Source organism: Schistosoma mansoni, chromosome W, assembly GCF_000237925.1.
Source record: "Schistosoma mansoni strain Puerto Rico chromosome W, complete genome".
Classification (NCBI taxonomy): Eukaryota; Metazoa; Platyhelminthes; class Trematoda; order Strigeidida; family Schistosomatidae; genus Schistosoma; species Schistosoma mansoni.
The window spans coordinates 8619170-8643135 of NC_031502.1; the positions used below are offsets into that span (position 1 = coordinate 8619170).

At 34.2% G+C, this 23966-nt stretch overlaps 2 protein-coding genes across 2 annotated transcripts in view; both read left to right on the top strand.

Annotated features, from left to right (window-relative positions):
- Smp_007650 (hypothetical protein) overlaps window positions 1–2914 on the top strand; it is a gene marked incomplete at its 3' end in the record, with an annotated part of 8563 nt that extends 5649 nt beyond the window's left edge. Inside the window, exons 5-6 of the mRNA XM_018800132.1 lie at window positions 668–845; window positions 2713–2914. Coding sequence (XP_018653976.1) covers window positions 668–845; window positions 2713–2914 — 380 coding nt within the window. The remainder of the gene's footprint in view (window positions 1–667; window positions 846–2712) is intronic.
- A 578-nt stretch (window positions 2915–3492) lies between these two features.
- Window positions 3493–23966, top strand: part of Smp_007640 (hypothetical protein) — a gene marked incomplete at its 5' end in the record, with an annotated part of 38948 nt that continues 18474 nt past the window's right edge. The window contains 5 exons of the mRNA XM_018800133.1: window positions 3493–3499; window positions 8284–8702; window positions 9574–9795; window positions 12493–12721; window positions 15394–15566. Of these exons, the coding sequence (XP_018653977.1) occupies window positions 3493–3499; window positions 8284–8702; window positions 9574–9795; window positions 12493–12721; window positions 15394–15566 (1050 nt within the window). The remainder of the gene's footprint in view (window positions 3500–8283; window positions 8703–9573; window positions 9796–12492; window positions 12722–15393; window positions 15567–23966) is intronic.

Below are 23966 nucleotides of genomic sequence, written 5' to 3' on the forward strand. Positions count from 1 at the left end.
CGTGTAACTTACATGCTCAGTATCATGAGTCAGAAATATACAATAGAATTTTCTAGCGTAAAATATATTGCAGGCTGTTATGTATGCAATTAGTTCACTTTTTTCATGCAACAAAATCGTATCTTCCATGAAAACTACGGTATTTAAAAAGTTTTTAATTACCTTTGACGTTTGTTCAAAACTCTTTGTACTTTGCTAATACATAAATAGTCCCCCGGTCTCTTTTTTGAAAATAAGTATCTATGTTTTAGAGTCTTTTCAATGGCTAGTTATAGGTAATTTTTCAACATATACGATACTTATATTCTTTTATTAGTTTTACTCCTCTTTCATGGTGGGCTTTTTTGACCTCCTAAAAACACCTTCAGCAATGATTTTGTGATGTTTTGTGTGGATATTTAAGTCAATATGAAGAAACAGACAAGTATCTTCTGGTATTTACGAATATTGTGTTGTTTTAGAGTTACTCATTTACTTGTTCAACTTTTAGGAAAACATGCAACATTTCCTTCATTCATTTCGCCGAATGATACTAACTTATCTCTGAAAATTGACGGGGCTAGAAAAGGAAGGCGATTCGGGGCTACTGTTGATTTCTCAATAGCATGTCATGAAATTGTAGGTAAAAATGAGAATGAACTTCCTCTTTCTGAAAGTGAGGCTGAAGCTGCTGGTGAAAAGTTACGAGTCAGGTTAATATCTCTAAATTATGACAAAGTTAATGAAATTAAGCATCATTTGCAAGCTGCCGTAGGAAATGTCTTGGCAAATGCTCGCTATCGATTTTACGATCCTCATGGACTTAAGCTTAAGCAAGTTACGCTAGATACACCAATTATGTGGACGTAAGTACACTGAATATCTTTTTGTAATTTTGTATACATTTATTTGTGTATAAACTAAAATATATTATGTGCATTTCAATATATCATAATGGTATATTATAATATAGACAGATATCGTTTTTTCATTTGTCGTATTCTTGTTAATTTCTTTATTTTATCCCATTGTTCAACCTTGTTATCTTTGAATAATACAATGTTACCAAATAATTACTCATAAAACATATAATCATAAGCTAATTTACTTAATTTCATTCAGTGTCTTATCTATTTTCATCGTATTTTGTCGTAGTCTCTCTTATTCCATCAATATTTTTCGGCTTCTTGAAATCAAATTTATCGAGTGTTTCTGATTTATAAGTTTTCATTAACTTGTGTGATAGAAGACTTATTTCATTCTACTAATCGAACCTTAAGTTTGATATAAACCACTTTGCTCTACCAAACAGTGTTTATCGAAAAGATGAAATGTTTAGTAGTGATACATTAAGTGTCATAATAAAATTCACTTGAACATCGATTTGATAAAAAGACATTATTTGTTATCTACAATTCCTTGTTATTTATTTGGAAACACATTTGTTATTTGACAAAGGATAATGCTGTATAATTGATTCATCTTCAACAATTAATTAACTGTTCCTATTGACAAAATGTCAGATTTATAGATAATTGAAGTACAGTTTCGTTAAAAAAGTGGTTTATCTCTGTCGATTTCTTTACTGGTATAATGATGTGTGTGTGTGATTTTAATCCGGCGTTTAATTAAATTCCTGCGTTAAATTTGCCTTCCGTTTGGTTGTTTATTTAGCGCGCACCAAAAGTCCACCTCTCAAACATATTCATTTTATAATTCACCCAATATGTGGTAAGTTGTAATAATTCTTCTCATGTATGTTTAATAATTGTTTTTATATGAAATCTAGCTATGGCTTTCAGGAGTACAATTCTTTATAAAGAGCATCATTAGACTATTTCAAGGTCTATTAAATAATAAGTGGAATTTTAGTTAATTGTCTCGTCACTTCGCATACCTTTTTCCTTTTTCTATATGTTACATATTTCAATACAATGTTTTCAAAAGAATTCTAGTATATATCAACATTTACTTTTAGATATTTGTTCTAATCACTGTCTACATAATCTATGGATAGTTAGTGTTTTTGAGGTATTTAACAATTTTAAAGTATTGGCAGATTTTCGAGATAAGTTTGGAGAAAATGTGTTATTTTTGTCTCAATAAAGAGGTCGCGAGAAAAGAAAATTAAGTGAACATGTATGCACGCTATACTAAGAATAGAATCAATGCATTTCTATATGAGTAGGCTCTTTAGTCATAACACATCAAATAATCAACTAGCTTTCTGTTTTTGTGCGTAAAAACATCAATATCATGATGTCAAGATAAGCTATTTCAATATTGCTGCGGGATCTATACATCTGATTGGTTATACAATTCGATGTTAACGTAAAAGGTTTTCATTTTTATATTATCTAAATGTTAATAACATTGCTTTCATCTCAAAGTTTCCGTAAAAAGAACAAAATTTATACCCTATAGTTGCGTGTCTGAGTCATATTCCTAAAAGACTGATCCACATTTTTAACAAATATAGTGTTTACCAATCATTTCACTCAAAGTTTGGTATTTGTTGGTGAAACTGATAAAGACACGTTGATGACTTGTAGTTAAATTTATGTGGTAACACTACACTGTTTCACTGTTGAGTGGTGTTTTTTTAGCTGGCTGACTGCAATAAAAAGTGAATTGTTTACGAAATTCCTGGTTTGTTACAGTGAATGAGATTAGATAGTATTCATAATTTTCAAATATATCGTTATCATAAGAATTTTACCGCTTTCTTAATAGGTACTTTTATCATCCAGTCCCTGACGTAGAAACCATCGAAGAAGCTGAAGCAATTTTGGAAACCAAAGATGCCGCGAAAATTATGGCCTTTAATGGATGGGTGATGAATGATGATCCTTTGAAAAACTTTGCAGAACCTAGCTCATTTGTATACTTACGCCGTGAACTTATAGTCTGGGGGGACTCAGTAAAGCTACGGTAATTTTTGTTCCATTTGAATTTTCATAGCATAAATTCGCATACATATATGTTTTCAAAAACCACTAGTTTTTATTTAGTCTTTGTCATAATAACTTATTTGCAACCCAATTCAGTGTTTTGCGTAAACAACCATGTATTCGTGTATTAGTTAACACTTGTAGTCAATAATTCAGTGAAAACCGCAACGTTTTATAAGTTAAACATTTGAAGCATTATTTCAGCTAGAATTATACGATGCATATATATATATATATATATATAGTTCGGATGGTTCAGGACTAAGCACATCTTAGGTTTAAATATTACTTCACGCAGTTTATTCTCTTATTTCATTTCCTTTCGAATCATATTCGCTGTGTTTTTTTACTTGTTACTATCATTGATACCTTTACTGCTTCGGCTGACCTGCTATTATTCTTGCTGATTTCCTTTATCTATGTTTATAAGGTGTGGTGATTCGAACCGATGAAAATTCATGTCAGACCCTATATTGATTAAGACTGACTAACTCCGTTCTGAGAAGTGGTGTGTTATGATCAGCCTTCACGAAATAATGACACTCAAAACAGATAACGCGATATGCTTGGTTATCGAGTTTCACTATCATATATTTATATATTACTATAGGTGGGAAATTTCTGTTATATGAATGCAATAAATAGTACTATCTTGGCGGTCGTTTGTAAATTTTACTCAGTTTTATTCACTTTTAACAATTTCCGTGATTCTTCAAGACTCTAGTTATGGGTTCTGCTTCATATCTTTCTTTCTTCCTGTACCATATCCTTATATACAATCTTTCTTTTATACATTGCCGCCATTAAATTAACTACAATGAATTCGGTGTTCATCTTGTTGTGCTAATGAGGTATGGCAACTTGGACCGATGCATATATGTGCCTGGTTCTACGTTGTAGCTGACTGACTGACTGAGTTATGGCTTCTGATTTTTGCTTCAGAAATCGATCTTAATGTTTTGCATCTAAAATCCAACGTTGTGCTGATATGTTCATACTAATTGTCAAATCAACAAAACTTTAAACATCAAAAAAATGAAAGTAACTGGTTACTGTACAATAATTAGATCATGGAGATATATTTCATTGATCGAAATTAACCGATCAAGATAAATAGTTTGTCCAGTTCATTTATCTTAACGCAGTAGGTAATGTCAGACGTGACCAATGATTTCACAAAAAGCCCATTATAAACAATTTCACTTACTTTAACATGAATTTAATTAGCTATTTTTGTGTCTATCTGTTTAGTTTTTTGATCTCAGCAACCTAATCTTTATTTTTTGCCAATTTTTAAAAACTTCAGTTATGGTGACAAACCAGCAGACAGCCCATATCTTTGGGATAGAATGACTAAATACACGGAATTAACCGCAAAAATATTTCACGCAGTACGATTGGATAATTGTCATAGTACACCTCTTCATGTAGCGCAATACATGATTGATAAGGCTAGAGCTATACGACCTAATTTATATGTGGTTGCAGAATTATTCACTGGAGGCGAATATGTTGATAACATTTTCATCAATAAATTAGGTCTTAGCTCTTTAATACGAGGTGAAGTTTGTTGAATGATAATGATAGTATTTTGTTTTATTTCTTATTGATACATTGTATTCGATTGCATTTGTTGCTTATTGAATTACTATAACTGTATGTAGTTGTCATATAAACCATATATACATCTTAAAATGGCATCAGTTTCCAGAAATAAGCAATATGACTGATTTATTCGACGCTTATCAGTTTTGCTAATCAAAGAATGGAATATAATTTCTGATTCAGGTAAAAAAAACAGAATAGTGGATGTTTCAGATTACCCAACAAGATGCATTCTAAACATGAGTTTTCTGTTCGTTGACCATCACTGTTTTCAAGTACTGGCTAAATTAGCGTTCCTACTAAATTTCATCAATTCTTTGTAGAGAATGGTAATTAAACACATAATCACCGAACATTCTCAATTTGGAGAAGCTAGGTTTCACAGGAACAAAGCGGAATCGCTCTCACCAACACTTTGTAAACCCAAGTTTTCGCAGCCAGACTAACATCATGAAGTCGCCACAGATGAACTGACTTGGCATAAGCCTCTCTGACTCCCACTAAACGTATATTTATCTCATCTAAAACGCTACCACCTGTACTCATACAACTACTCAGCTACACGAACTTTTCGACTACCAACGGCTCATCACAAAGAGTGAGTGCCTGCATACGCTCCTGCCTGTCTTGCAAAAGTAATTTGTATTTAGAAGGTGCAAAGTACGTACTATACTATCGAATATTGATTGTTAACTGATTGCTTGCAGGTTGCACAGCTTGAGTATCATTACGCAGTAAGACAATATCATTTACATACTAACGACCAAAACGTCTTTCCCCAAGTGACAAACACACCACCATTTACCTCCACCAGTGTTGTTTCCAGAATGTCATTGATGGCAGAGTTGAAGAGTAATGGTGAGATTGTGTAGCCGCTCCTGGAATAGAACAACAGAGAGAGGTGGTTGTGTGCCAATACTCTGGCTGAGATAGTTGCATATGGAGCCCTTTAACCGTTAATAAGCTCCTCAGACACACTTTTAACAGAGAACTCCAGAGCACATTCCTGTCCAACGCATAGAAGGCTTCACTAATATTAGGAAAAGTAACATTTGGGGGAGGGTGAATGTATAGTAAGTACGCCTGCGACCGGAAAGAAAACCAGTCTGTTTCTCGTGAGTCGATCTTTCACATATTTTGTGCAACTTACAAAGTGTGACAGAAGCCAATAATTTGGATGCAATCAGAAGTGAACTTGTCCCCCTACAGTTGTTGCATAGTTGACGTCAGCTCTTTTTAAAGATCTGTGGGATGGCGGATTTATTTCAAGGTGTTGAAACACCCTCTAATTCTTAAACTTCCCCGAGCAACTCAGTCAGTCCAGTGACCGGGAGTTTGTGACCTTGGTTAAAAAGATCTGGAAAAAAGTCATAAGGACCTGGTGATTGGAGTTCCTTGCAGGTTTCTTCCACCTTGTTGGGTCAATTAGTCGACATTGGCCATTAAAGGGTAGGACAGTCTGATCGATATTGTGAGGCAACAGATCAGGCGATCTGCTCCTCAAAAAAATCCTGACCATCGTTTAGGACGTCGTTGAATTTTATTGATCGGGATTCCATCAGCTTCGCAAATTGATTTACTTACATCAAACTTCTTTTAGTCAGTGGCTCAAATGAGTTAAAAGAGATTGCGGCAGCTATCAAGTGCAGCTACCGCTTCCAACTCGTTATCACCCTCTGATCACCAGGTTTTTCTTCCTTTATGCAGAAGTTTTACGATTTTCGTACATAAAAACTCCGTTTATCACCAAACTCGTGGTTATCCAGTTTTTTGGTTTGAAGCTACATCGCTTTGTTATATGGTTTCAACGGAAACTGGAATCAATTTAATCACATTAATCCGTTTAAGACGAGAAGTTTGTTAGCCATCGAGACGTGCGATAAGATTAGCGCAAATAAGGGCATGATCAGAGTAGAGACAAGTACTTAAAATGAGCTGTAGTTTTGTACACAACAACGCCAGAGATAGCTGATCGCGATGTAATCAATCTGAGTCCAGACTTTAAATGTAGAGTGAGGGGGCCGGATAGCACGTTGATGATGATTACCGATAGTCAGTTCTAGCCGGAAACAGGTTGTCTATACAGAGCTGCGGGAGACGTTCACCATTATCTGACCTGCGACCAATGCGTCCCCATTGGCCACCAAATTGACTTTCCTCTGTGCTTAGATTTTCGACTTGTGCATTCAAGTCTATGGCTAACACTACAATGTTTATCGAACACGTTTTCTTGAGATCAACTGTTAATAGGGACCCCGTCGTTTAGTGCTGCTTCTGCTCTGGCATTCAGTGTGACACCAGTGCTAGCAAAGTCTGACGGAGATGTTATAGGGTCCCCCAATAAACTCACATGAAGCAAGCTTTTCTAATCTACAGATGCGGAGCAAGCGTGCAGTACTTCAATAGAATCTTGGATGTGGGTTTCAGAGAAATAACAAACGTTGATGTCAAAAATTTCTAAAGCCAACCAAACCTGTCTGTTATCCGATCTTCATTAGTATGCAAACGTTGATGGAGATCAGTTTTAATGGTACATGTTGTTTCAAGAAAGCTGATTAAGGTTACGTATTTGTTGGTGGTATTTTAACTTTCGACCAGTCACTGACTTGACTTCGTCTAGACTGGATAAAACTTCCCCCATAGATGAAGTTCTTTATGAGTTGGAAAAACTACAGTGATCGCAGAATGGAAATAAAAAGAAATAGAAAGATAAAGAAGCATTGAGTGAATCTATACATAATTACGTAGTCGCAGATGTCCCTTATTTAAATAGCGAGGGAGAACGGAAACGTTTTCTTTATTAATAATCATGTTCACGATTATTTGTGGGCCGGGACACTGCTCGGATGCTCAGGGCAAATCAGCTGGTTTCTTTGGTAGGGACTCTCCTAGCCTTTGATCCAATGGTACGACCAACAAGGCAATGGAGCAACGCCAAGAGATGTAATCCCATAGTAACTGGTGACCAAGGGTAGGCTCATATGCCACTCAACTCCCCAGGATCCTGGGGCCGATGAAAACCATTGGTTTAGAGTTAGAGTTTTACAAATTTCCTAAATATACCCTCTGTATCTACCAACCCGATTTATTCTCTAAGCATTTGCTTTTCGTCCTTTCACTTCTGTAAACAATACCCCTGTCACGAGAAAATGAGTCGGACTTCCTTGGCAGTGACTATAAGTACGTGTCCATATGAGAGTATTTAAAGAGAATTAGTGGACTCTCTCTGTCCTCGGCCGTACCAGGGGATTTTGGGGCTTCAACGTTATCGGTATGCTCTTCTGTTACAGGGTTTACAAAGAGACGTTTGTTTACTGCAAATTTCGTGAATGATATTCAAATTTGTAGGGAAATCCCCACTTTCCAGTCATCTGTATACAATAATGTTTCGGTTAACATCTGATCCATGAGTTTTAAGTAAATGTTTCATAGGTCCATATCTCAGGTACCGGAAATCTACTACAGTTGGATACATAAACTAAGTACCCATTTTATTTTCCATGTGCTCTGCTTATTTTTCCGTGTTCAATATCACATAATATCGTCTTCCTTAGAAACCAAACGTTTTGTAAGTCCATTTTTATTCTGTCTCCATTGAAATCACTACTTTAGACCTAATTAGTTCACTCTTGTACTATAACTTTCCTTAGAATAAACAACCAAATAATAAAAATTTACGTTCACTTGTTCAAGCTTTCTCTATACATTCTTACGAGATTTACTTATTTCAAATAATTTACAATTTTAGAATCCCTATCAGCTTGTGACTGTCACGATTTAGGTCGACAAGTTCATCGATATGGTGCATCTCGACCTGCTGGAGCATTTTTTGAACGAAATAGTGCACGTCGTCTATATCCGAGTGTATCACATGCTGTCTTCTATGACCAAACTCATGATAATCCAAGTGTATTGGAGAAACATTCTGTTTTTAATTATCTACCTTTATCTGCAGTTGGATCGTTTGCTTGTTGTGCAATCGGTAGTACACGTGGTTATGATGAATTAGTTCCACATTATATTGATGTAGTTAAAGAGGAACGTTTCTATTCGCGATGGCCTGATCAAGTCAATTATAATATTGGTATAATTAAACCAAAATCTATTTTAAATGAACTGCATAGTTGGCTATCATCTGAAGGATTTTCTGAAACATTTGTAGACCAAGTACACAATTTATTATTATTATTACGATTTATTTTATTTTTTTGGAAAAATGAATTATATTGGAATATCCATTCATTATACGTTTTCCTTAATTAATACAACTTGTAACTGATTGATTGACTAATATGTTGTAAACATTTATACTGTAGTAAATAGGATAATGTTGAGACATTCGAGCTTAATGGTTATAGTACTGGACTTTCAAAGATTCACTCCATCTATTTGTTCATTTTAGGAAACCTGATTATTGTCGGTACGCACCATGCCAAAATGGCTGTGACTCAAAACTGAGTACATGAATCTGTACTTGAAATATAAATAGTATTATTTTTACTACAAGAGATTTGTAGAGCTGATTGAGTTATATAATCCACATTATGGAAGGACCTTAGGTAGACTGTTATACAGTACAGTTATACAATGTACAGTGCTAGAAATTCCCTCAAACTTGAAGCTTTTTGTTTAATATAGGTTCTGATACCACAACATAGGTAACTAGACAGATGTACGAAATTAAGAATTTGAAACCTTTAATATCTCTCGTTTAACAATTTATCATAACAAATACCATCTTATGCCTATTAAACACCACCACCAGAAATGTTATACTGTCTTGTAGTGGTATTTTTATAATAGAAATTTTTTCACAATGTAGTATAGTGTATTATTATTTCCAATATTATTTAAATGTCATCTCTTTCATAGAAACATTTATTGTCTCGTGTACAAATGCTTAGTCGTTAGCGACAATTGGTAAATTAATCTAATTCTGTTAAAGATTTCGTTCGATAATTTGACTTAATATGTCGATAATATGACAACGGTAACATTCGTTATCACGCTTTTCATATTTATTCATTTCTTTTTAAAGATTACACCAAATGTGTTGGGTGTGACACGTTTTTGTCCAGAAACTCGTGAAGCTGTCCTATTGATAACACATACAGCTTTTCATGATCCTGGACCTAATCCACACCATTCAGATTTTCATCCAATTCGGCTGGGTGGACGAGTGAATAGATTGTTATGTGAAATACTCTCGACATTTAAAGGAGATTATCCACCACAGAAAGATTTCAAAAAGAATCCACAGGTATGAATTATGTTGTTTCCGCTGTTTATCGCTTGAATATAATTACACAACGGTGTAATTCGTTGACCAACTCTAAATTTATGCATCCAAGTTCGAGCTAATTTTTTGTGTAAATTTGTGTAATAGGCTAACTTGGCTACCTAAATCTCAGTTGATTGAGCTGATTTTGAACCCATGACCTAATGAGTTGACTGTAAACCGACTATTCTAGATGGTGATTCACTGATCATATCGAATATACGATTAGTGGATTAACATAATATAGTATTTAGTTTTTATAACTTAGTTAGTGAACAGACTACTGATCGAAAAATAATTGACCAATTAAAATAAAGGTCGCTTTTGATTGCCATAATGCCGTATACTAGATGACAATAAATGTATCTGACATTTATCGAAGCTACATTGGTCGTGCTTAGATCTAAATTTCGATTGTAACTACAACCCGAATAGAGCACTTACAGTGTCCATTTTGTATCCAAACATTAGTTTATTATTAATAAATCAGTAAGCAGTAGGTTTCTTTGTGTTAAATAATAAAGTAATAACATTATGGCATTTTATCACATAGATAATTTATAGAATGTATTTATAGTTAACTATCGAATTTATTATGCCTAATTTGTAAAAATATTCGACTATTTGTTATTGACATTTTTCACTGATTTCAATAAATAATTAATAATTTAGTGCATAAATTATTTAAGGTCGTCATTGACTCTCAAAATGTAAACATTTATTACTTAATATATGTACTAACCTGTCGAAACACTGAGTTGAAATGTAGTTAGCATACTGAATCCAGTCCATGTATTCATTTGTGTTGTAATGAGTATCAGGTTTTCTACGACAAAGATGTGTGAAAGTGTTGAAAATTCTGGTTTTAACAGGTTGTAGCAGTTTAAACGCAGAAAATGGACCTGCATTTGAATGATAGCACAAGTAAACAGTATGAACGAACGGATAATTTAAAATTCCAACTAGACATGAAATGTTAGCTTTTGTTGGATTGTTTCTTGTGTATCAGATGGGGGAGTTGCATTTCAGTAATGTCATTAAACCATGGCATTTCTTGTACTGTGAAGAATCGAAGAATGCAAGACAAAAGTGTTATTATGTCACCATCTGTTTACGGTTGATGATTAATGGATTCTTGACTATGGTAATTGAGTAAATGCAACTCACTTGACTAGTACAAGTTTATGTATTGGGCTTTCAATCATATTGTTTTATGTGGAAGCTAGTGATAATAACTGAATACCCAGACCAAAGTAGTTAGATCCAGTCTCGGACATGTGACCTGTTTGTTGGAAATTAAATGCTTTAATCATTAAATCAAATATAATATCTTGTGGAATCAATCCTGCAAACTGAATGTGATATTCAAATATAGAATGATTATCTGACTGATGATACTCTTCTAGTGAAGTAAAGCTGTCTATTTATCTGCAAAACTTTCACCCAGGTTGACATGAATTGCTCTCTATGTATTGGGGTAACGAATAATTACTCCAAGTAAATCGAGGTCATCAAAGCTGTCGTTATCAATAAGAATTATCGCAAGCATATTGATGACGCTGGTTATCCGAAAAATATATTTCCTTAATTATTTAGGTAACTGTTAACAGAACTTTAACTCTTCAAGGTGTTTGTTGGCTATTTATCCACAACATTTAGGAATCTGTTTAACCTATGGTTGTGGGAACATTTTTTCTGGATTAGACTTAACCAATCTTGTTTGTTTCAAAGCATCGATCACTACACAAATCAGACAATAAATAACAGGCCTAATTCGGATCATCACAGTTAATTCTGCTTTGAAAACCTGTTTTATTCTCCGTTCACATTGTATTCTTCACTGTCTAAACGTACATTTAGTTGTTTAGAAGAGAGGCGCTAGTGTAGTTATATTTTCATATTCATACTATTCTTCCAAATAGAAATGTAGAAATCTTAAAAACCTTTTTCGAGATACGAGGTTTTAAAAGTAAAACTTTTAAATTGAAGTTAACAATCTCAACTTCTATCGAGTGAGCTAATATTCACCGACTATAGTATCTACACAATTTTCTTAACCAAAGAATAATACATATCGGTCCTGTTGTAGTTTGATAATTTTTTATTTGAGACCATGGACCTATCAATATTAGACCGCCCTTGAAAACGTGGAAGCACTGGACGTCCGTTTCATTCTGGTATGTGACTGGTTTTCAATGGTGGTCTAGCTTAGATCGACTCATGAATTAAACTGTTAAAATTACTACAATCTCCACAAATCCACATTCTGATAATAATCATGTGCTCACTAGTGACTAGCTTCAAGATAGACTTCATGGAGTTCTAATGAGAAGCCGTGACCATTGGAGTCCAGTCCGTTGTCGGGTGTGAGGGAGCTACCTACCGATGACAATGGAAGATGGTCGCGCAATATTGTGGATTGGTTGCCGACTCAGTGGTCTAGAGGTTAAGCGTTTGCACGCGAGACCGATGGTCGTAGGTTCGAATTCCGCTTACGGGATCGTGGATGTGCACTGCCGAGTTGTCCCGTACTAGGTCAAAACGGCCATCCACAGCTTCCATGTTTTCAATGGTGGTCTAACATTGATTGGCTTATGATCTCTCAATTAAAACTCAACAATCTCCAAAACCATATATTGATAATTTTTCGTTTATTTCTTTTCCCTTTTCCTTTTCCAGTATATAAATGGTTTAATGTGTATGAATTACTCAATTTTACAAAATGTACCAGCCACTGAAAGTAAAACATTTCACGTAGAAAGTTACTCAGATGAACATGGTGTTATGGTGGATAGTTTATTATTTTACAATTTCCCACCGGGATCAGTTGTAGTTGTTTCGATTAAATTAGATGAGAGCCAACAACAAGCCATTGCTGATTTACATAATTTCATGTCACAACAGGTTAGTTTAGTTTTGTACATGTGGTTATTTTATTATTATTTTTATTTTTATAACACCACAGTTGATAATACATGTCTACACAATTTCATTCCTAAAACTTCAAAATCAATCACTTGTAAAGAGTTATTTAAAAATTCTACTGATCAACTACTTCATATAAACTTTTTAGACGAACTATCTCAACCAACTAGTATTTCAACTACTAAAATTTGACTAATTCATCAAAATATAAAAACAATAATATCACAATCATTCAAGCTTCAAGGAGGGAAATTACACTGTAGTCTTGTTTTTAGATCATTCTGATAACACTGGATTTCAACTAGATTGTAATGCGCTCATGATCCATAGATCTAGTTCCTAAGTTATTTTAGAAGTAGGGTTTCAGTCAATGAGATTGATACAACATAGAATCTGGGGCATATGTTCACCAGCTCAAGTTGCCACTTCACATCAGCACCGTAAGATGGAATTATCAAAATAAACGAGAGATTAGAAGTAGTAACACTATTTCTGGTGGTAAAAACATTCAGCATAAAGAATATGTTTTGAGAAGAAATAATGAATTCGCAAAATAAAAATTACAGGTACTTCAAGATAAAGAGTGAATATATCCTCCCCATCGTGACCAGTTCCAAGTTGTATCATTCAATGTCTTCCATCATTGCTTTTGTTGGTCATTTGGACCCTAACCAATCAGTCTGTAACTATCGACCTGGCTCAATCCATCTATGCACGGCAACTACTAATTTTTTTGATTTTTTTAATCTACAAAACTTTGTCATACAATCTATCAGAAAAAAAGAAATTCTAGCTTATAAACATACAGAGACGTTAGGAAAAGACCAATACAAGCCTAATTCATTTCATGCACATAACTAAGTCTTGTTTTGTTTATGTAACAGTCTCCATCTTCTGAACTGCGATATTTCTTTCACAAACGGGTACATTAGATCAGACACTATGTAGTATTGGCCTAATTCTTAGTCTTTTTTGTATTCTACCGATTATGTAACAATGTGGTCATTAAACTAAATGGTTTTATTTCATATTGCATGTCGTTTGGATGTAAGATATATAGAAGCAATCAATAGGTTTCCAATAAAGTTGATGACTAATTTGTAATCTTAAAGAGAGCAAGAACGAAGATTGGTGCAGAATAATATGAATTCATTTTATTTCGTTAGGTTCTCATCAGCTTCTTATAACCTAAAATATTCGAAAATCAACGTTATTGCAGATATTGACATACATATACATACGAGGGTGATTAAAGGTGAATGTATATATCATAATGTAGCGAAGATTCAGATACAGTTAGTAAAGTCATAAGAAATTTTACTCTAATTTGAATCTCATGTGCTCACTTAAATTGGACTCCATCTTAGAGATATAATCTGTTTTGTCCATTAGAACAACACCTGAACCCTTATCTGACCGTAATATCATCATTTCGCTTAATATTTCGTAATGCTGTCAGGTGGTCTTTGGATAAAAGTTTAAACTGTGGTGTGAGTAAAACGAGATATTGGTTTGCGATATTAACTAGTTTATATTTAAACCAGCCCTCTCTTCACTAACTGGGTGCAACTTTTTAATTTGATCAAATAAATTCTCAAATTGAGTTTCTGTGTCGATTCTGTCGGCATGTATTTTGGGGATATGAAATTTAAATCCAAGCGACAAATCTAATTCTATCCTATTTAACTTCACCATTGATAGATTATAGAGAAATTTTTCTGGGTTTTCCGGAAAACCACAGGATAAGTGTTCCTTTGGCAGAGTCTTTGACAAAGTTACGTGGAAATTCTTGCATATTTTACTTTTGTGACCTTGAACAAAGTTGATAAATTTGAAGGAGATTCAGGACTAATAATGTTCCAGAATTACTTGTCAAACTAAGTAGCGAATCCTCATATTTATTCAGTTAAAAAATTTGTATTAAAATTACAAAATATTTCACTGGAGTTTTGATGCGACGTAGCGTTACATCATAACCAACAATTATTTGTACAGATTACATTTCATACGATATGGAATGTAATTTCGTGGTAGATTTTGTCACTTTAGTGGATAAAATTGACAACTGGTTTTTCTTTTCGAGATTATTTTCTAATTTCATCCAAGATGCTTGTCGACACAAAACCAATCATTTCACGTTATGCAAATATTTTATTTTTACTTAACAATGGCCATACAGGTTCGAAATGAAGCTGTTACTCTTTTTTCACATATGACTTTTAGACACTAAATTACAAATTAAAATGTTCTTCATTTCCATTTAGAACAATTGAGTAGTGTCGTTTGATATTTTATAATATCTTTATTTCATACCACCGGTGGTTAGTTAATAAAATCAACTTCTAAACAATATTTTCAATATCCCTTTTAATCGACCCTCTTCAGCTAATCTACTGTCTTCATAGCATATTCTCTTCTGTAAATTGTTGAACCTATTTGTTTACGTCTACATGGAGTAATCAAATTGTTAAGTAACACATTTTTGGCAATCATTATCTCTTGTTCATCTACATCCAGTCATAGTTTATTGCAATCGTAAATCTAATTAATATTGATTCTTTCATTTACAGTTTGATTGTCGTTTATATGAACCTCGAACAAGTCAAGCTATGGGTAAAGGTGAAAATGCCTATATTCCTTTAAGTTTACCATCAGGAAATAATTCTTTACTAAAGCCGAATTCGATCAGAGTTCTTCTAGGCAATATGAATTTATTGGAGCTAAACAAATTACTCTTCAGATGTTCTTCTGAAGAATTAGCAGATGGATGTAACTTTAATTCGTATCAAATTCCTGATTGGGGTTGGTTGGTTTATTGTGGGTTTCAAGTGAGTACTTCTATGTTTTTGTTAAACTTTTATGTGATTTAGCACTTTTTCAGCTTTCACCCAATAGGTCTTAGGTTCAAACTCCTATCTACTTACTTCTGTCCTCACTGTTTTGTAGTTATCACTAGCCCTCAAACAAATAGCATGTTTAAAGGTAGTTACGTAAGCTACTGGATCCCGGCCCAGTGGTCTAAAGGTTGGGTGTTCTCCATAGTTTAGTTTTGTCTATCTATACTGCTAAGGAGTCTCATTCTAAGACGATATATTTGTTCAGTGTTTTCTGTTTTTAGTGGCTGTCTAACTAAGATCAGCTCGTGATGTAAACTATGAGAAGTACGTTCTGAGCCAGAATTCATAAAACCATACTTGGCAAACGAACTTCATTTTCAAAGTTTTGTACATATTCTTGATCTAAATTGGAAAAAACTATTTAATTCATTTAAACTGTGAAACAAATAGAGAAATCTTCTTTGGATTTAATTAGTCTCTGAATGACATTTAAATTATTCGAAGGTAAAGTGACATATTTTAAGAATGTATGATGAATAAATGGTCATCCAATTGTTCTTCTAATATCAAAATGGATTCTGCTGTTAATCACTATCCAAAATTACTAAAATACTTGTAATCAATTGACAGTTTCGAAGCAGTCTTTTCAGGATGTGCATAATCTAAAAAGTGGCTGATTACCATCAGTCCCTAATATCAGCAGGTAGATGTAAACACATAAATTCAGGTCGTTCTGGTGACATTATCTAGTGACTATTTTGAATCAGTAGCACAGAGGCTGGTAGATCGCCCATTTTGAAGTGAAACTTCCTGGGTTCGAGTCTCATTGTGGATATCAACACTGGAATACAGATAGAACCCAGCCAATCAGTCTCAAGCAGGACGAAACGTGCATCCTGGATTCCACTTCTAGCTGCTATCCAACTTCAATAAAATTAAAATAGATAGCTATATTTTCTCAAAAGTTATATATTGGTAATTATCACCAACAACACATAGCTTTAGGTTTCCAAAGCTTGTAATTGTTTTATTCTTGTGTCCGTTAAATATTTAAGTTTACTAAGTAGTCCGATAGTAGAAGTAATAATCATGATAATACTACTGATTTTGAGCAATTGAAATCAGGTCAGGTTAGTGCGCTATCCTTTGACCACTAGATTTTCGGGTCCAAAAGTTTACGTTCTCAACTTCTGTCATTTAACGATATTGCTCAGCCATTATTTATAGCCGTTTTTATATCTACATCAATCTCGAAATAATTTAACTCCACCAGTCACGAAATTTCATGATCTTGTTTCTTCTAGTTTACATGATGAACTTGTCTTAGCCAGACAATGATTGAAAATCAGGGAGTACTGGGCAACCGTTTCGTCCCAGTATGTGGCTTCTCAGCAGTGCACATCGACAAGCCCATTGAAGATTGGAACCATGACCTTCAGTTTCGCTCAAAAGCTCTACAATCTCTACATACTGCTTCAGTTGTCGTGGTGAGCGCTCGAAATTTAGACCACGGTGGTGGAACCCAGTGGTTTACATGTCTAACTTTAATCAATTCGTGTCTCTGCGCAACTATCTTGTAATGCTGTTGATCAGTAACTATTTTGCACTCCGTATGGTTGACCTCCACCAGTCATAGCTTTTCGCTGGAGTTTAGGGCGCTAACTCTCGTACTTAGTCACTAGAAAGCATACAATTATTATTACTGTAGGAGATGTATAGAGATTTGTTTCAAGACTTATTTTAAAATCTCTCTGTTAGATTATTTACCTGTTTTTACTATATTTTCGCATGAATACCTCACAACTTTTTTAATTGAACGATTAACTATGCTAATAGTTATTTTCAGGCAGTCCTCATAAACTATTGTTAAGGTTAGTTCATAAATAGTAATTTTATCCTCAATGGCGCTTCAATTAAGATCGCTTGATACCATAGTTTTATGCACAACATTTCTGTCGTTTGAAATGCATCTTTCTTGTTCGACTTGTTTAAAGTTATGTAGTGGGACAAGGTAAAACATATTCGTTAGTTAATCGTTTTCCCCTATTTTTATTCTGAACAATTCAGCATATTTGTTGGTGAACACCAAGAAATCCTGTTAGTATGTCATAAACTTTTCACACCTCAATACTATATACTATGATTAGTGGCTCTAGGTTCCATTTTTGACTAGGTATGTATTCACTAAAATGCTCTATTGTGAATCCACCAGCATTCTTATTATCTGACCTAAATTAGATAAGTGAAGTTCTTAGCTGACTAGCATCGTACCCACAAAGATTTTGCAGCTCTATATTTATCCAATAAATGAATTGTTATTATGTATTATTAAAAAGTTGCAGAATTAAAAGGTTTTTTAATGAATAGAAGATATGTAGCTTATGCAAACATGTTGTAGACATCAAGTTTAAAATCATTAAAATTTTTAAACTATGTGAGTCTTAGAAAAAATAATTTATACATTTTTATCATTTCTTAAGACTGTTCAGTCTCTTTGGTACTGAATGTAAATATGACACACAGTACATGTTGAACATCAATAATAATTATTTGTAATCAGATTACATTTTTTACACTAACATTACTGATGATAGTACTGTTATATTCATGTTCTGTGGAGGAAAATAAAGGTAATCCCTATACCTAAGAAAGTATCTGGTGATAAGAATGTAAAATTAGGACCCATAGCAATTACTTCACCTTTCCTCAAAATGATGGAAAAATTATTGATACTCCCATTTCAACCTGCACTCAAAGAGCACATTGATCCGTATCAGTTTGCTTACAAATGCAAAAGAAACATCTTAGATGCAGTTGTTGTGCTGCATCATAATATAGTGTTCAGATTGGAAAAGGGTAAGAAGTATGTTCGAAGCGCTTTTCTGAACTACACTTCTGCTTTTGATTCTATTCCAAGACGACTTTTACTTAACAAGTTAATCAGCGTCAACACTGACAGTTAAATAACCAACCAGCTATGTTTCTGCCTCTTTGGAAGAGAACAGTACATTGTGTTCGGAGGAAAATGTTCGACCTCCCTACTGTCTCATGAAGACGTGCCACAAGGAGCTTTTCTCTCCTGTGTTCTTTTCTCTATTTTTCTTCATGATCTGCCATCTTCTATGGAAAACACTTGTGAAATATACGGACGATTTCACTGTATGTATGCCGATTCCTACCTCTTTACATCCCATAGAAATGAATAAGTTTCTGTCTCGTATTGAGTGGTGGTATGTTGTTAATGGTCTCATACTTAACCCGTCAATCTGTTAACTTTAGCCTGAGACATGAACAGCACCTAAATATCGTGTTAGAATCCCATAATGCTTGTACTATTGGAGATTCTTTGATAAACACAATGTTGAAAGTCAATTATCCTGGTGTTACCTTTTCCTCTGATCTTCTCATGGTTTGCTGTTATCGAAGAAAGTTTTGCGTCTGACTTACTACATAAAAAGGCTGCATGCTTTTGGGATTACTCGACATTTACTGTTACAATTCGTAAATTCATGCATATTACCTATTATTCTCTACTGTTCTCCATTATTCTTTCACGAGCTTTTGAGAAAAGACTTTGTCGTATTGCGGAGAGCGCTGAAGGCAGTTTGCAGGGTGTGTGGTGAATCTTTTGAGGTCATTATTAATATGGTTGTGGATAAACATCTGCAATATTGAAAACTTCTTGCAGATCTTATCTAGTCAGATATTAATTATCCACTTCATTTATATCTTTATCCTTGTATATCTTCTTGTAGGACGAGATGTCAATACATTAGAATCCATGCACCAAAGCAAATGTATAAAAGTTCCACAATACCTTATCTAGCACATATACTCTGTGACGAATAGGTTGTTAGAGTTGACCTAGTCAATAATTTGTATTCCTAAACATGTTTCTAGTTGAAAAGTTTTACATATCCAAGACCTTTTTTCACTTTTTTCCTTTTTTGTAAAAGAAACTTGTTGAACTACCTCGTACTGATAATTCTATACTATACCAAAATATAATATTGAATAAAGCCATTAATGATAATAATGTCCAAGTATCTGAGTAGTTGTGAGTTGGTGATGCTGGTTTGGAAAACAAGATCAGTCTTTGTAAAGTTAACAGCAAAAGCTACAATTCCAAACTGAGCCATTTATAACTGTAACTGGTTGGTTTTACAAGGGTATGATAAATACATTGCACGTACATGCGGGTGAAATGTGGCTTCTTCAATTTGAGAAGATTCAATAGTTATGGGCCCGTTTCCCGCCATCTTGTTATAGTGTTAAAATCATTCAATTACAAGATTGTGTGAGTGATGCTTAGATTTAGGAATTTATGTTCGGATTTTCACAATTTTTTCAATATATAGTTATTTGGTTTTTTGTGTGGTGATTGTATTTATTAATTATTCATTGTTTTCTATTATTTAATTGATAAATAAGGAAACGGTTTCAAGGCAGTGGAATATTTTCTATAGACAGAATTTAATACTTCACACATATTTTCCATCATTTAATCTTTATAAAATAGCGATTAACGTATAAGATCTACTTTTTAGAATGACCTAATATTTTGTTGTATTTCGACAAACAAAACTCTGACCCATATATAATTAAAAAAAACCCAGTTTCATATACGCTTTGTATGACTTGGAATATTGTAGTTTTTTGGCTATATTCAGTTTGTCATATATACTCTTTGAGTGACAGGTGATGATGATATTTATGACTGTTTGCATACATTATGATTGTATCAACGGATGTAAAGATTCTTATCCAACGGCTTTTTGTTTTCAACGATCATCTATGGAAAATATCTTCTTTTTGAAATTACACTTACTTTTTGCTTGATCATCCTCACTCTATCTAATTATCGCATAAATATTTTCTATTTATTCTATATATTGTTCATTACCCCTTGATTTACAGTGAGTAGTTCATGTCACTTTTTAGTAGAAACGACCTTCAAATGTCATCAATTGCTTGAAAAAATTGGGAATGAATTATTGAATTTCAACTGAGAATTCTAGATTTTTGTTCAGTTATATTGATTATGATGTGTTGTTATTCACTGACAGCACTGAAAGGATTACCAAGTGATATAGAGAGTTGGCTGGAGTTGAAAATATGAACTGAAGAAGTTTAATCTATGGTTTAAAGGTGGTGCGGTCAATACTAGCCCAACCGTTGCTGTTGGTCAGACTTCCTTATTATAATGCTTCAATCAAACTGTACTGTGTAGAACATATGTTTCTTTAGGTTCCACCATACTAGGGAGGTCAGCTGGAAAACATTAAGTCAAAGTAGTAACCTCAAGTCCGAGAGTGAAGTCAAGTCACTGACTGTAGAGGGGTATGACAGCAGTAAGGTGTCTTCCTCAAACAACTAGCATCTAGGCGATGCTGCCTTCTCACAAGGAAAGATGCGGAAGGGATGGAAAAGGCCAACATCTCAACCCACTAATTTCCATCTCCAGAGGTTACGGCCTTTTAAAGTGTGGAGCTAACACATCCCTCAAGTAGTTACCCTCTAGGCTCTGCCGTCACACTACCAGGTCACTAACACTACCACTAACCCAGCTTCCTTTCAGATCCCTCAAGAAAAAGTGTCCTCCCACGATGTCGGCACTCAAAAAAAGACAACCGCGCTCATATCTCTACCTCACCTCTTATTAATTCTCCTAACACACGAATAACCCTTCTCAAACATTTTGATTACAACGCGCCACAACTTCAAGTGATTCAAGTTCACCAAATCTTATTCATGGTCCCGTAAACCACATGTTAGAACTTTCAACGTTTGAACCTCGTGTCAGATGGGACGACAGATTGTTTTAGCTAGAACTCTAGAATCTCACGTTATCCATGTTTGTTGGATCTCCAAAATGCGCACACAGGATCAAAGCATGATCATTTATTTGACCTCACTCATCAATATAGAAAACTGACGTGATTTACCCTCTATGTATCTAGAGATCCTACTTCTGCTTCCCGTTGCCTTACTAATGTAGGTTTTGTGATTTGTGAGGTGCATATTTATCTGGTGCTTCCTTGTAATAATATTTATGTGTTTAAATAAATAAATAAACTAATGTAGGTATATCATGAAGTCTAAAAGTAGAACAGGCTCTCCAAGACTGGATACCCCATAGACAGTCTCTTGTGTTCTGCTGTCCGGCTAAACGGGACATTAAGAACTTGGATAGATAAAAAAAAAATCGCCGTTGACTCTTCGTTTTCCCTGCTTACGCTTCCACTAATTGCAGTTCCGATTACGTAAAACATGAATGTGATAGGGAACTTCCGAAATTCCTTTAAAAAGCTACACGCTCATGTGTAGTAATAGTGACGGGTGATCCTGATGCCTGACTAGATAGGCTAAACCAAACCGGAAGACACTTGGGTGGATCATAGGGCATAGCGGCTCAGAGATCAGAAAATTGCAACAGTGTCGTGCAACTATGCTTATATAATCATATATTTCTGGCAAGTAACAACTTTAGGCATAATGAGGGACATCATTTGACATGATGACACCCACCATCGACTCAACGATGGATAAAAACAAATTACATTCCCATCAGCCATTGTTTGGGAGGCTTGATAGAAGACTACCGCTCATTCTACAGCACATGTTTAGACTCAGGTCATCTTTCAGTGCAAGCAATTATATGTTTGCGTTCTACTGGACGCAGAAAAACCACAACAAGAAAACTCTTTAGAGTTCGACCTAATGGTGAAAAAGTTAACAATATATTTTCTGAACAACTAGAAAAGAACAAAGAATTGAGGAGAATAATATGAATTCACTTAATTTCGTTAGGTTCTCATCAGGTGCTTACAGCCTATAATATTTATTTATATTGTTAAGTTTACATACTTATAACAGTAAAATTGATTTAAAAGTTGACAATGTTAGGCGGCAATAAACAGAAGATTAAAAACAATACCGACGAGAACTTATCTTGCAGCCAAGCTGATAATCTTTTTTAAAACATTATGTTCTTTACTTCGGTCAAATATCGGTAGGTACCCCCTACAAGTTTTCGCCAACTGAATATATAAATTTACGTGTACATGCCAAAGCAATTACATTGGTAGAAAAGTAAAATGGGCCTACGTTCGATTCCAGGAACATATCTTAAAAGGTTTCAGGTCAATGGGATTTGAGGCTTTCACCAGTGCTATTGCAAAACATCTCTATGACACAGGGGATCAAGTTGATAGACTAAGGTCTTTCAACATCATCAATCGATGGTCGAATGTCGTTCTCAAATCCGTCTAAGCCACAGCCATTGAACGACTAAAGCCGGACTTATTTATCCAAAAGGACACGGTTGCGAATCTGACCTTAGCATGGTGATTTTATCTTCATCTTATTACATCATGTTTGTAATTTTATCTCTTATTTCAATTGCACCACTTATTTCGAAGTCATAACCTTAGTATTTATTTTATAATTGATTGATCTCAACTCATGTTATTCATAATTGTTATTTATGTTCAACTACTTCATTATATAATTAGTTAATTATTGTTTACTATGTCTGATGATCCAGAATCTTCTCTCACATACTATATTTATTTACAACAGTCATTATTTGTTTCTACTCTCACTACACCATGATTATAGATATCCATTTTTTCTGTTATAAGTATGTAAACTTTACAATAATTTTGATTTTAAATATTATAGGTTGTAAGTAGCTGATGAGAATTTAACGAAATAAAATGAATTCATGTTATTCTGCTCAATGCTTTGTTCTTACTCTATTGAAGATAATAAATGGAACTAAATATATGACACAACTAGAAAAGCAGTTAGTCAACCATGAAAGTGATATCCACCCCAAGGTAGCTTAGGATGACGTTCAAATAGCTTTGAAAATAGCAGTAATTGCTACCAGTACCGTAAACCAAAATGTTGAGATACACCAATGAATTTCAGCATTGTCTACTGAACTGATGGATGCGCCGAAGCTCATCTCGTCTGACTCCCAACACGATGAGTAGGGGTGGCAGCTTAAACATAGACTGATAAGAGGCCTACATAATGATTATGTGCATTGATGGGTAGCGGGAGCAGTAGAGAAGGAAAAGGAAGCGGTGGGAGGTATGACGTAATGACTTGCCTTTTTTTACGATTGGATTTTGAAATATTACTCATATTACTCGCTTCTTTTTGAAACAAGCATAACACGATGGATTATTAATGTTTTAAACTTAAATAATTTCAAATTTACAGATTGAATTATATGGATTTTAATACTTTATATCTCTTATCTTTTTTATTCCATTTTTCTTATTAATTCATTCAGATTCTACTTTATCTTCAATCTACATTAGATGATGAAATAACCGGTTGGGATACCAGATGTTCTAACGATTTTTAGAAATAACCTGA